At 39.9% G+C, this 14,037-nt stretch overlaps 1 protein-coding gene across 2 annotated transcripts; it reads right to left on the bottom strand.

Annotated features, from left to right (window-relative positions):
* Positions 1 to 134: 134 nt before the first annotated feature.
* PIGA (phosphatidylinositol glycan anchor biosynthesis class A) lies at positions 135 to 13,758 on the bottom strand. 2 transcript variants are annotated; one of them, XM_090264816.1, is made up of 6 exons: positions 13,709 to 13,758; positions 10,937 to 11,716; positions 6,344 to 6,476; positions 5,447 to 5,579; positions 5,099 to 5,305; positions 135 to 2,262 (listed from the first exon to the last, which is right to left on the bottom strand). In XM_090264816.1, the coding sequence occupies exons 2-6, from the start codon at positions 11,652 to 11,654 to the stop codon at positions 1,996 to 1,998; spliced, it is 1,458 nt and encodes a 485-aa protein (XP_090120942.1). In that variant the 5' UTR covers positions 11,655 to 11,716; positions 13,709 to 13,758; the 3' UTR covers positions 135 to 1,995. The 2 variants fall into 2 exon arrangements, with proteins under 2 accessions (XP_090120942.1, XP_090120943.1); XM_090264817.1 differs by lacking the exon at positions 13,709 to 13,758 and adding an exon at positions 13,372 to 13,699.
* Positions 13,759 to 14,037: the final 279 nt, after the last annotated feature.

Here is a 14,037-nt window from a genome sequence, read left to right as displayed (position 1 = left end):
ATAGGGCATGTAGCATGTTTTCATAAATCAGTTTTACATGTGCTACTTTTGTAACATCAAAAGAAACACAATACATTTTTCATCAGTTCCTCATCACTTCAAGTTCACTTTCAAATAAACATAATTACCAGGGCAGAACAATGCGCTTCCGCATACTGACCAGTGCAACACTGACAGTTACAAGTAGCGTAGCCAGGAAGCTTGAAACCTAAGATTCACTAGAACAAGCAAATTTACTTCTATTAGTTAAAAAAATAATTTTAATTTGCAAATTACATATTTTACATGCAAAAAGAACTTTAAATCCTATGTCCATTGAAAATAAATGACGATTTAATAATATTTTGAAAAAAATGCCAAGAAACCAAAATTTAAGAAAAAATAGTATCCCTTCTAAAATTGCCAAATAAAAGCAAATGTCTGTTTCTTGCTTCATCGTGACTATTGGCACTGTTTATTCCATTTTTATGTAAGTTGATTTCTGTGCATAAAAATCCCAGTAAGATTTAGTGATTTGGGTCAGTCCATTTTTCTTTAACTAAAGAACTCCTAACTTCTAGATTTTAAAAATTGCACTCTTTCATTTGTGTTTTAGTATGAAACACAAGTATATTTCTTTACATCAGTGGCAACTGGTTAATAGGCATGTTGATACTTTTTAAAAAGTTTTGTAAATGTTGTCATTAAAAAAATCCTGTACAGAACTACAATACTGCCAGAATGTAAGTGCACCCACACATTCCTCAGTCTTTTGATGTCGGTCCTTGATCACAAACTTCTTCGAAGGAGTTGAATAAGACAAACCATGTGGATAATTTGGGGTTTAAAAACCCATGGCTCTAGGCAACAATTACAGTTAATAACACATTCATCCACCAAGAAACTTATATTCCTAAAATTTTCAGACTCAATTCACTGAATAAAACGTTCTGGGGTAAAGACTTTTTCTGCACTCTGACAATACTTATCAGACATCAGCTAGGTCACAGGGGAAGGGACATGACATCCCTCAAAGGTACAGAGTAGCAGCTGAGTTTGAGATGGCACACCTCATACATTCTGCGCAGAAAACACGAAGGCATTTACAGAGAACTAAACTATGCACTGAAAGATGTGGAGGGTTTCTCTCTGCACTCTCATCAACAGTGATATCGGTCCCTGGTAATTAGAAAGACAAAAAGCATTTTCATAAACACAACCAAAAATGAAGGCTCTACTAGGAGAATGCGCATGAGCTCAGAGAAGTACGTACTTGGAGCATATCAGCAACTGTTTCCTGGCATTAAAAGCAGGAGCATTTTTGGCATGTTGAATATTTTACAATTTCACATCAACTGTGACTACAGTGAAGTGAGCCATTTCAGTGATGAACACTTAAATGCACCCTGGTCCTTCGTGGCAGGAAGGATGTAGTTCCATGTTCTACACAAAATACATGCTCAAAGCATGCTGGTAACTGACAGACCTTTTTACTCAAGAAACCTGCAGCTTACTGAATGTACCCAATAAATGTTTAAAAACATCACTTAAATACATAATAAGGGTCCATGTACACGACTTAAAATAGTTCATAGTGTTGTTGTACTTCCCTAAAGAAAACGTGTAAACATCTGGTGACTATCTCATTAATGGTAGAACATTTAAAATTGGCCAAGAATAAAAATAAAAAAAATGCCCAGAAAACATTTGGCCCTTCAGCACCTAAAGCTCCCAAAATATGTGAAAACATCTTTGCTAGAGGGATTTCAGTAGTCTGAAAAAATGTCATACCTGAGTAGCTTAAATAGGTTCTCTCCTAAATTTTAAATAAGTGCAAGGAGTTTCTACACTCAGGAATTGCATAAGTTATCTTTCCTCAAAATAAAACATCGAATGATAGAGAGGTAGCATAACTTACTAAATTAACTTTAAAAAAGGGGAAAAAAGCAAGGTTATTTTCAATTGTGTCAACGGAACTATTGCAAGTACTTAAAATAGTCCAATGCAGGCTTTTTTCTATCTGGTTTTAAACATCTCGTTATTCCTGCCCCGTTTTCCACTATAAGGATGTTGATGAGTCCAGGCACCCTTTGGCCCTGTGGCGTCTATTGCGATATCAATGACAGAATCTGGAGTCATCCATCTCAGGAAAGTGAGAAAAAGAAAGTTAAATACAGCCAATAAAGCAAAAATGCAGCCTGTTACTGGGCCACAGTGAGAGATGAGTCTGTCCAGTCGCTTGTCCATCGGTAACACAGTTTCTCCTGCCACGCGGTTGTATACCTGGTGGGAGAGAGGCCGAGAATGAGCACTCTAATCCACAATAGAGAACGACCAGGGACGTGTTAAAAATGTAAACAGAAGTCGCTTACATTTCATTGTTGTTATTATAGGAATTATGTAGTTAATAAATTCATTACATTAGTTACTGCCTTTTGATTCTACATTCATGGAGTGCTTATTTTAGACAAAAACACTAGGCTAGACGCCATGTGGTGTAAAGGCAAATATGCCACGGCTCCTGTCTCCTAGGGGCGGTCACCATCAGTTTTAGCCCAACTATGAGAATTCGAAAGACCTGAGAGGTTGGAACCGCTCCTCAGGTCCCTTCTGTGGAGGCCACAATTAATTCAGGAGTGACTCCCTGAAGCAGGACCGACCTTCTAAGATTCCTTGGCTTGGCCGAGCAGCTCTCCCTGCTGTGCAGTAGACACCAACCACAATCAGCGACAATCTAGTGTGGTTCTTTCTGGCTACAAAGCGGCTCTTCTTTCCACAGCCACATGAGGCTGTGCTGCTGAGTACAGACAGTGAGAATGTACAGAAACCTTTCACGAGTTCCGCATAAAAGAAAGGGAAAAGACACGGGGAACTCTTAGGAGATGGCGGAGATCAAACACTGGCAAAGAAAACACAGTTTATTGCTGATAATTGGTAGAAGGTGGCTTGCTCTTTAAAGCACTGCTAAGCACTGAACTCAGAAATATTTTTAAAAAACAAAGATCTTTAAACATACTTATTTGGAATATATCAAAAGGACCAGCATTAATTTTTCAATTGCATTTGACCGTTACTTCTGCTCATTCTCGTGTATCGGATCTGCAAACAATCCCTTTTTGAACTCAAGAAAGTTATAATGTGCAGTGCACGTTTGGTAGGCCACTGGCCTTTGAAAGGTCCAGGATGTTTTCCTTTAGTTCTTCTAACCCTGAAGACATCTGGAATACCTTTTAATCAGAATTATGTTGAGAATGATGCTGAGCACTGTTGAACTAAGGTGGAGGGGTTCAAAAGAATCAAAATGTCCTGTGTGGAACAGGTACAACTAAAAAAGCAACTACAAACTGACCCGTGTGTCCACCTTTATTGCTAGGTCAATTAATTTATGACCTTTAGTGACAAAATAACTTACTACTGTGAAAAGAATGATAGGTGTAACAACCCATTACAGATAAGGATTAACTTGTTTTCTGAAATGTATAGTATAAATCACCAGAGCACAACAGAAAAAAATGCAGATGTTTTACTATTACTTGAAGCAAAGCTAAAAGAAACTTGGTGGTTACAAAATCCTAATCGGCCCCTTTAACATATGCTAACATACCGTCACCAGAGTTCTTTGACCCAACCTGAATTATCTATAGTAGCTCAGACTTCCAAGGTTCACATGATATCGATCAAGAAGGTGAAGTTACAACTCACAGAGCTATGGTTCTCAAGCAGATAGAGTATCACTAAAAAAAACCCCCAAAACCTGTCTAACCAACCGTTCCCAAATTCTACCTCTGCTCCGAAAGGGTCATATTAGAATCTAGGGAGTGGCTGGAGTGGGGAAGGACAGGGCAGGAGGACAGGAAGATGGAATGAACAGCTCCTGAAAAGGTTTCCTAGGTGATTCTGACACGTAGACACGTATTCCCAGCAGGCAGTGAGCACTACACTCCAACTTCCAAAGAAAAAGGGTAGTTATTTCATATGGGTGGAGATATTGCAAAACATCTAGGTGTGTCTCAAAGATGTTTCAGTCAAAACTCTTCCCTCAAATATTTCGTATTTCAGTGGAAAAAGAAGAGATAAAAGAGTTTTGCTGCACTTATATTCAAATGTGAGTTCATCTTACATACGGGACTTAGAATTGAAAACGAGTCAGAGAGCCTCACAGTAAACAGCTACTCTGCACACTAAGCCACCCCATCCTGCTCTCTATTTCTGGCTAGAAATGAGCTGCTCCGCTACCTACAGAGAGAGCGTAAAGCACTAGTCTAAACTCCTCCCTTCTTGTCTCCATGCTCCCAACGGAATGACCTTCTGCTTCATGATTTCTGTATACTAAGAAGTAGAGCGTTTCCATCCAGTGTTAACAAGAGGCATGAAGCAGACAAAGTCATGAGATTAAACAAAGGACAAAACCGAGTAGAATAAATGAAGTCCCTAACTTGAAACCAGAGAGCATTTCCCACAATCAAACTCTCCCACCTAAGGGTATTAATCTATGTCCTGGACCTGGCCTTTTGGAAATTCTCTATTGCTGCTTTTTATCTGCGATCACACTTCCGACATTTGTCATGTGCAGTTTGAATTCTAACTTATTATGCTCTCGATCAACCCAAAGGTGCAAAAATCCTTTTCCTGTAGAAAATCACAGCAGTTAGCAAAAGTGATGCAAGGGTTTTAGGAAATAAGTCTGAATTAAGTATTTGCAAGTTAAAGAGTTGCTGCAATCAGACTAAGTAAATCCATGCATTTTCTAACAGACCTATACACATTAGAATTATAAACAGCCTCAAGAAAATGGCTCACAGTAGGTTTAATATTAGCTCTGCCCCTAATAGCTGTGACTTCTGGGAAATTCTGTCACTTCTTTTTGCCCTGCTTAACGAAAGGTGTAGATTGCATTACTGCTCCTTTCAGGTGTCAGATGCAATGATTTGATAAGAAATGTACAGTATACCACATACCAAAAGCACACAGTTCACTTCTTTTCTTTTGGAAGAGACTTTATAAACTTAAGCAATAGAACAGAAACGATAACCCTCTATAAGAAAAAGCTAGCATGTGCATGAAACATCAGGAATTCAGACACAATCTTCAAATACCCTTTTCTTGGCAGGTGACATACTTTTTCAGTTCTCTCCGCAACGTTCCTCCAGGTATAGAAAGTCTTTACTATGTTATGGATTTTTTCTGGAGCCGGCAATGCTCCAGACTTCAGCTGGGAAATCGCTTTTTCCAATCCCTCACACAAAGATTTCACAGAAGGCTCACATAAAATAATAAGATTTTCTGGAAGTACTTCAGGAATCCCACCAACCCTGGTACTTACAACCTTAAAGAGAAAGAAAAGAACAATTCATGCCTCAGGAAAATAAGCAAAACCAACTTAAAAAATTACTACAGAATGTGTCTGATTAGTTTTCAAAGTACATGTACAGAAACCCCAACAATGTAAGCCCTCAAAGCTTTTTACCTGTAAACCACAACTGGCCGCTTCAACAATCGCCATGCAGAACGCTTCAGTAAGGGAAGTATTAAGAAAGATATGTCCTTGAACTAAGACATCTCTAACATCCTTGTGTTCTAAGGCTCCCAAGAGACGCACTCTGATTTTTGAAATGAGAGAAGAAAGAGGACAGTGAAAAATCACACTACAAAAGAAATATAATTTATAAGCCAAGTGTGCCATTCATATTATACTTAAGATTCTTACTGGTTCTAATGCTTTCCACCTCAAAAGATTAGTACTGCCAAACTGATGTGAAAGAGACAGTCTTAGTAAGCTACTTGGTTACAACTCATATAGCCGACATAGTTCTAACTTTTATCACACACAGAAAATTTCACTGTTTCCAAAATGAGTTTGCAATTTAATGAAAATATTAATACTCTGATAAGTAAATAAATGTTAGTGCCATTTAAAAATAGGAGAATGCCCCCTTTTCAACTGCTGTTTCACAGGCCCGACCCTCACATGTTATCTCAGTAACTAAGGAAGAGAAATGCTCAAATCTGTGTGTGAAGAGGAACTGACATGATTTGGGCCATGCTATTTAAATCACAACTCAGTATAACTTGAAAATCTACAAATTTTCCAATCAAAGTAGTTGGTTTTTTGTACCTTCCAGAGTGCTTGCAAACACTGCCCCATAGAGCCAAGTAATAGTGGGCTAACAAAAAAATAAATAAAATTGTGAATTCTTTAGCTAGGGTTTCCCATTTTATATAAAATATTTAAAAACAGGCCTTGCATTACATTTTTACATCAAATACATGCAGGAGAAGCAGCCCACTTAATGTAGGCACGCAGCTAAAACCGAATAGGCAATTGGTATTTTCTCACTCAAGACGATATGGAATCCATCAATACCTGTCATGTAGTTGGTATCTTTCCCGTACTTCTTCCAAAACTATTCTCTTTGGTCCCTCTCCCCCAATTATGAAATTTAAGTCTTGATATTTCTGACAGAGTTCAGGTATTATACCACTAAGCAAATCGGTACCTGTAAACAGAAAATAAAAATTAAATGTTGGAGATATTTAAACTTAAACTTTTCTTAAAATCATCAGAACTGAGATTCCACTCACTTTGAAAAGTATTAGCTATGCCCTACCCCCCCTTACGTAGAGAAATGAGTTCTCTTAAAACCTTTCCTGGGAGTAGAATGTTCACAAACTGCCAGAGGTCCCCCAAGAGTTGCAGTTCTTGAAGATACACACACTGACATCCATTATTACCCTCCCAATATGTGTACTCTTTTGTTTCATTTCAGCATCACGTTCTTTTAAGTTATTCGCTTGTGTTTACACACTGCCACTTGTAGAAAAGGTATTTGAGGTAGCTAACATTTGAGTTAAAAGTTTTCTACAGGGCAGGACAGCTGACTGGAAATCTAGATCTTGTCCCACCCAGCATTTTAACAAGCAAGCTCTTTCTGATGGGAAAGCTTCCTAATAAAGAATATCAAGAGACCTGTGTACCCGGAGTCCAAGGTCAGCTAGAAAGTTCTACTACGTATGACTCCACTTCCTGCCACAGAAAAGGGCTATGCAACAAAATACAACTCTGTCAAGACTTCGTGCAGAATGCAATTTATACAGAGGATTATGCAGTGAATACATGGTATTAGCAAAACATTATGTCCATCCAAGTCCACTAGAGCCCACTTCCCTCAAGGAGGGTAATGAAGGTGGCAGGACCCATCAGCCAGGCCATTACATTCCAGAGAACAGAATGCATCTTTGTTCCTTGTTTTCTAACCAAACACATTTCTTACAACACTTAAATACATACTCAGGTAACGGGAAACAATAAATCACGTCCTATTGGTCTGAAAGTGGCTATCCAGAGTGACAGCAATGTTGACACCAAGATTAACTCATCAACAATTACAAACTATTATAGAGTCAAAATGCAAAACCACCCAGTTAGTTTATTAATTTAAGAAAATGCACAGACACACACACGAGAACTGCACTTTAAATCCACTCAAGTATAGGCAAATCAATCACAAAAAATATGGTGGAAGGTATCATATATACAGGTCATTTCTATTAAATAATTCAAGACAGGATTTAAGTGTGAACTCTGCTAGTATTTTCAAAACTATTCCATTAGCAAACATAAATCCATGTGCATCTTTTCTGAATTATGAAGACTTCTCATTAAAATCTTAGTTATCTTTTTTTTCAAGTCTATTACCTATTCTACCAATTGGATAAAAGCCTTAATGACTTTTAACATTTATCATCCTTTAGCGCTTTCATTCTACTTTTCTTCTCCTCTCTCCCTTCTAATACAAAGGTTAAGAACCCATTCTTCCAATGAAAACAACACACACAGTAATAATCATAATTGCTAATCACAGCCAGCATTTACTGAGCGCTTACTAACTCAGGCAATATACTTTAAATACAGTATGTCATTTAGCCCTGACTGGTACCTCATACAAAGTGAAACTGATTAATATTGTTAATTATCTATAAAATTATTCTAAAAATAAGGGTTTTGTCACCCACAACAGAAAATGTTCTAGTGCCTGTAAGGAGTCTTAACACAATGGACCATACAAAAACTTTCAATCTCTATAGTCACCCAAATGGACAAGGAAAATCCCTGATTTGTACCGCTTTTAAGGTTAAGTCTAACAATATTTTAAAGAATCTTCTGAATCTGTAACTAAGAAAATGGTGGCTGGACCGGGGGGTGGAAGGACCAGGAGACCTTCACTCAGGAAGAGCTGTACTCATGTTTGTCATCTCTGTTACCTACTGTGTAACCTGAGCAATTACTTACCCTCTCTGAGACTCAGTTTCTTTGCCTGTTACACGCAAATAACATACACCCTACAGTTGTTGGGAGGGTCAAGTGAAGCAGTGAGGCATGCACAGGGTTTATCAACTGCAGAACATAAATGTAAATTGTCGTTACCACTACAGCGAGTGGGGCATGCCTGCATTCACAGGAGCTCTGTGAAACCCTACCTGCACAAGAAGGGGCTCAAGAGAGGGAAGAAGCCATTCTGGAAAACCGGGTGATAAGAATTTTGATTTATCCTGTCCCTTAATACATTCCAGTGGGCCTTTGATATTTGGTCCAAATGAACACCTAAGGAAATTAATTTGTTAATCATTAATGGACCATTAATACAACTACTAACTTTGGGGCTACAGATGTGGCCACCCCTTTTCATAATGCTATTTTTTTGCATGGTGCCTGGCATATAGAGAGGGTTCAGTAAGTATCTGTTAAATTATCGAATTGAGAACAAGAAAGGCTGTAACTTCCCCTTGGTGGTGGTTAGCTCAGCTGGTTAAAAAATCATAATTAACAAGGTACAGGTTTAACTGATTTACAAATAGTGAATTTTGCTCTGATCCTCCACCATGCATGCATCGTACTTTCCTAGCTAGGTATCTCACAGAGGTATACTATGATTAAAAAAAACATGTTAAACACATTTTCTAAGTTACAACAGACGCATCAGCAATATCCCCAGGGATTCAGAATACGGAATGCTGGTCCGTTACATCTCCTTGATGCGAGAATGACAGCGTGTTATTGTTTCGCCTCATAAAACACAGTTCAGTAACAGTTTTCTCACCGACCTCTGCTCACGAGCCTGATCAACCACAGCTCTCCATTGCAACAGCCAAAGCAGATTTCCGGCCGCTCCATAGTACACTCCCTGGTACACTTCTGATCGCACTATTGGCTGTGTTGTGTACACATTTGTCTGCTACCAGTTGCACTTGTTACTAAGTCGGGTAATTTAAGTAAAAAGTGCAGAAACGGGCAAAATGAGTTTCTATGAAACTAAGCACAACAGTTTGAAGAAAATAAAGTCACAGAAAAAAGGTCTTGCTAGCAGGTATCCTAAACCACTGCACATAAAAACAAACGAAAATCTGGAAGCACGTTACTCCATATGGCTTTAGGTTCTCACCCCATTTAAAAGAACTAAATTGGAAAATATAAATGATGGTTTCTGAAGGTACCTGTGCAGGAAAGATGATGAGGCTCACATAAGTGGATCAGTGCTCTTAAGCCTCCAGGCCTACATCAAACTATTGGCAAATTTGGTGAATGTTAATATTTTGAGTTGAACTTAGCCCTGGCCAAGATGGCTCAGTTGGTTGGAGCACCGTCCTGTACACCAAAAGGTTACAGGTTCCATCCCCGGTTGGGGCAACATACCGGAGGCAACTGATCAATATTTCTCTCACATCCATGTTTCTCTCGCTCTTCCTTCCTCTCAAAAATCAATAAAAACATTCTCAGGTGAGGATTAAAAATAATAATTTTGAGTTGAATTCAAATATTTAGAAGTTATATATTATCTTTTAAGTGATTTCTTAATTTTGATTACTAGACAGGTTTACAAAGAGCATCCAGAACATTTATGTTTGAACTAACCAAACTGTTTCAGACAAATTCTACTGCAGTGTCCATGAAGTGCTGCAGAGGCACTAAAAGAAGTCCCTCTTAATAACAAACACCTAGCACAAACTGGTGTTACTTTTTAATGTTTATAATTTATTTATTTGTTTATTTATTTTTAGAGGGGAAAGAAGAGAGGGAGAGAAACATCGCTGTGTGGTTGCCTCTCACTCGCGCCCCCAACTGGGGACCTGACATACAACCTAGTCATGTGCCCTGACTGGGAATCGAACCAGCGACACTTGGCTTGCAGGCCGACGCTCCATCCACTGAGCCACGGCAGTGAGGGCAGCGTTAAGTACTTTATAGCAACCATCACTGAACCTTCACAAGATCCCCATTCTTGCCCAAATTTAAAAAATGAGACCCAGAGATGTTATGTAGCTTGTCCTCCATCACCTAACGGGACAGAGCTAGCCCGTTCCTTCATCACTTACCTGCCACTGTGTTACTAATGTCTTATCTATGATTAAATGAAATAGGCAAGCTACAAAACAGTAATGTGCAGAACAAGCTCCAAGATTTTGAGTATATGCATTAAAAACAGGAAAGCTATGAATTAAAATATTCACTACAGTCAGCCCTGAATAGTACAGTAACAGCTGATTTTAGTTTTCGCCTTTGTGCTTTTCTTAAGTTTTCAAAATATCTGCAAAGACATTACTTTTGCAATTAGAAATTGGTGGTGGGCTCAGCCCTGTACTTCTTACATCATGCGCAGGTCTGTTTTACTTTTAAAAAGACCTGACCTGTTAAAGGGCATCAGGTTGGTTTTATTTTTAAGTCACTATTAAAGCATCAAAGGTTGCGGGGGGCGGGGGGGGAGGCAGCATCCACCAGTTCCAAAAATTTCTTTTTGAATGTATAAAACATTCGATCTTTCTTTGCTATATTTAATGCCAAAGTAGTCATAAAACCATAAAACAAAATTAAAAAGCCAAACAATTATTATATACACGTATACAACAGGTTTCTACAAGAAAAAAAGTCTGTGCAGTGCAATTGTAACTAATGTTTCATTACCTTTTCTGTAAACAAGCCTGCTGACAATAACAATAGTTATTATACTATCATGCCTTCTAAATGGGTCTGGAGTGAAGTCGGTAGGATCTACAGCATTAGGAATGACGGATACTATTTCAGGATTCAGTGCTGCTCTTAGCACAGTGTTTTCCTTACTAGTATAAGAAACACAGATTATGTGGTTTGTGTCACAAAGAGATACAGTTAGAAGCTTGTTTGTAAGCACCGAGCTGACATCAGCAAATCCAAAAAGGGAATGGTCCGTGAAGACTGTATGGAGCCCCATTGTCTTGGCGTGGAAGAGAGCATCATGGGCCATGGCAGAAAAAGAACTATGTGAGTGAATTACCGTGACTCTCTCCCGAACAAATATGTACCTGAGCAATGGCAGACTGTGAAAGAGGGTCGTGGCTGTAGACTGGTTGTACATAACTTTCAGGGGCAAGTAATAGACTTTGAGGCCTTTAGTGAGGTAACGGATGCCTTTTCGATTTCCGTAAGCATGGGTGACAATTATAACCTTGTGTCCTCTTTCAATCAGGCACTGAGAGAGCTGGTAAATGTGGCTTTCCACGCCGCCCATATTCGGGTAGAAAAAGTCCGACACCATGCATACATTATGGGTCCGAGTTCTACATGTGAAAGCATTTCCAAGGCTAATGTGGGAGAGCACAGCTGAGGGACTGTGACCATGTCCACTTCGGCCTCGACAGGCCATGCTGACACAGTTCAGGCATTAGTCCTCACAGCAACTCACGTAAGATATGTGTCATCTAGTACCTGAAAAAGAGAGGAAAAGAAGATCTCAGCTCAGAGAAAATACATTCCATATTCCAAATCCTGATATACACTTTTAACGTTAATGCAAATTTGTTAGCTTTTCCCCTAGAAATAAAACAAAGTATGTCATGAATGTACTCATTTGACATTTACATGTTTAGCATTTACTATGTGCCATATAACAAAACTACATTCTGTAATGAATGTCCTTATATCTTAATTTTGCTTTAAAAAGGCAGTTACATATAATTTCAAAAAATACCAGAGTATAAGCCCTGGCTGCTGTGGCTCAGTGGATTGAGCGTCAGCCTGCGAGCCAAGTGTCGCTGGTTCGATTCCCAGTCAGGGCACATGACTAGGTTGCACGTCAGGTCCCCAGTTGGGGGCATGAGTGAGAGGCAACCACACAGTGATGTTTCTCTCCCTCTCTTTCTCCTTTCCCCTCTCTCTAAAAATAAACAAACAAATAAATTATTAAAAAAAAATACCAGAGTATGTAATAATTTTCCATGTTAGCAAACCAGTTCATTTCAATAATTACATTATTAGGGCTCTTTACAGAAAAAGTGTGGCAACCTCACTCAAGAACTTAGCCACTGATTCCATGGCTCTCATGAAGTCCTGCTAGTATTATCTTTGTGGTCCAAACTAAGAGCTGTCTTTTTGAGAGCAGCTTTTTCAAGTGCCACTGGTGGCAAATGCTGCAGACATCCACGTTCTCCTTCCTTATTCAAGCATGGTGATAATAAAGCTGCTCCCTTCATTTTATTGACATTTCTTTCAGTTACGTGGGCCTTTGTGCCACAAGTGTCCCTCCAGTGTCCTGGAGTCTGAAGATAAAAGACTGTACTAGAGATGGGGTGAATCGGGGGCCATTTTCTTCATCTAAAGTAGGAAATGTTTATCTCAGGGGACTCCTAGGTTCTTATCAGTGCAAATGCCCACTCAATATTCAGTACTACTAAATACTTGGACTTTTAAAGCTAGAGTATTGAAAACCTACTGCAACTCCTCCTCAGCTTTACAAATGAGATTTCCATGCATCCAGAAACTCAACTACACAATGGGAAGCCATCCTGTCTGTTTCCAATTTCTCCTGCAAACTCAGAAAATGCAAATGAACTGCAGGGTAAAGTCTTGCTTATTCTCGCCAACAAATTCACCTATATTTTAAATATATTCTCAGAAATATTCTATAATATTTGTTGACCTGGATTTACTAATTCCGATTCAACATTATCAAATATTGAAATGCTTCACGTTTGCATTTTTAAGTGGCTTCACTAACTAACTGTGGTTTGCTACTTAAACCTTAATTTCCAGTTCTAGTCAATTTAAAAAGATAAACGATAATGAAAAGTGAGTAACGAACCAAATGAAATCAGTTTTTCATCGACCTGCAATGCTCCGTGAGGAGTCTGCCTACTTTCATCGTTATCACACCTAACATCTTTATGTTGTAAGAGCTCAACAAACGGCACAATTACAAAACCTCAGCTTTAAAAGCTAGAGAGGCTAGGAGATCTAGTAAACACTTTTTATTCCACAAATCAAAAGCCAGATAAGTTGAGCAATTTGTCCAAAGTGCCCACCCAGCCACGTAAGTGGCTGTAAAATTCTCGACCCTGATTAAGAAGTCCCTGAGCAGTAATTACCAGCAGAGGTTCCCGAGGTGCCCGAGGGAGACGCGGCAGGAGCTTGTGGTCAAGAGGACGGTGCTTCCACCCACCACCCCCTGGGCACTGCCCCGGCTCCATTCACTGGGACGACACCGGGGAGCACCAGTGCCCGGAAGGGATGACCCCGCTCCAGCAAGTCCGCCCCGGGGCATCCTCAGTCCTATTTGACCAGAGACCCTCGGCCCCGACTTCTGCGCCTCAAGACGGGCCGGCTTCACCCCCTCCACTGCCAGCCACGCTCCCATGGGGGCAGTCCACTCCAAACCGGAAGCGGCTGAGAACGCCTGCACAGAGAGGTCAAACGCGCACTTACCGGCGAGTCCTATGGCCGCCAGTGTCCGGACCTCCCGCGGTAGCGGCTGGAGTCCCACCCCGCTGCTCCCAAACACCAACCCCGGGCGTCCGCGCCCGAGCACCGCGCCCCCGAAGCAGCCAATAACAAAGAGACGCTGGGATCACGTGCACGAGCGGCGCTCAGGCCCCGCCCTTTAGCGTGGGATGTAACATGAGCGCGCGTGCACGTGTCTCCACGTTGTTAACGGAACAATTGTTGTCTCTGTATTGATAGCATTACTCTTCGGTTTAACCTTTTATGTGAATTCCTAATATGTCGCGAATCTCAAAGTCAGCGCTGGTGTCTTG

This window comes from Furipterus horrens, unplaced genomic scaffold (genome assembly GCF_987537825.1).
Source record: "Furipterus horrens unplaced genomic scaffold, mFurHor1.1.pri manual_scaffold_17, whole genome shotgun sequence".
Lineage (NCBI taxonomy): Eukaryota > Metazoa > Chordata > Mammalia > Chiroptera > Furipteridae > Furipterus > Furipterus horrens.
The sequence above is the reverse complement of the archived record's forward strand: the minus strand, read 5'-3'. Positions and strand labels throughout refer to the sequence as shown.

Coding starts and splice junctions, on each gene's coding strand:
- PIGA (XM_090264816.1), bottom strand. CDS start 11,654: ATGGCCTGTCGAGGCCGAAGTGGACATGGTCACAGTCCCTCAGCTGTG. Junction 6,477..10,936: donor CAGGCTTGTTTACAGAAAAG/GTAATGAAACAT, acceptor TTCTGTTTACAG/GTACCGATTTGCTTAGTGGT. Junction 5,306..5,446: donor CGGCCAGTTGTGGTTTACAG/GTAAAAAGCTTT, acceptor TTTCTCTTTAAG/GTTGTAAGTACCAGGGTTGG.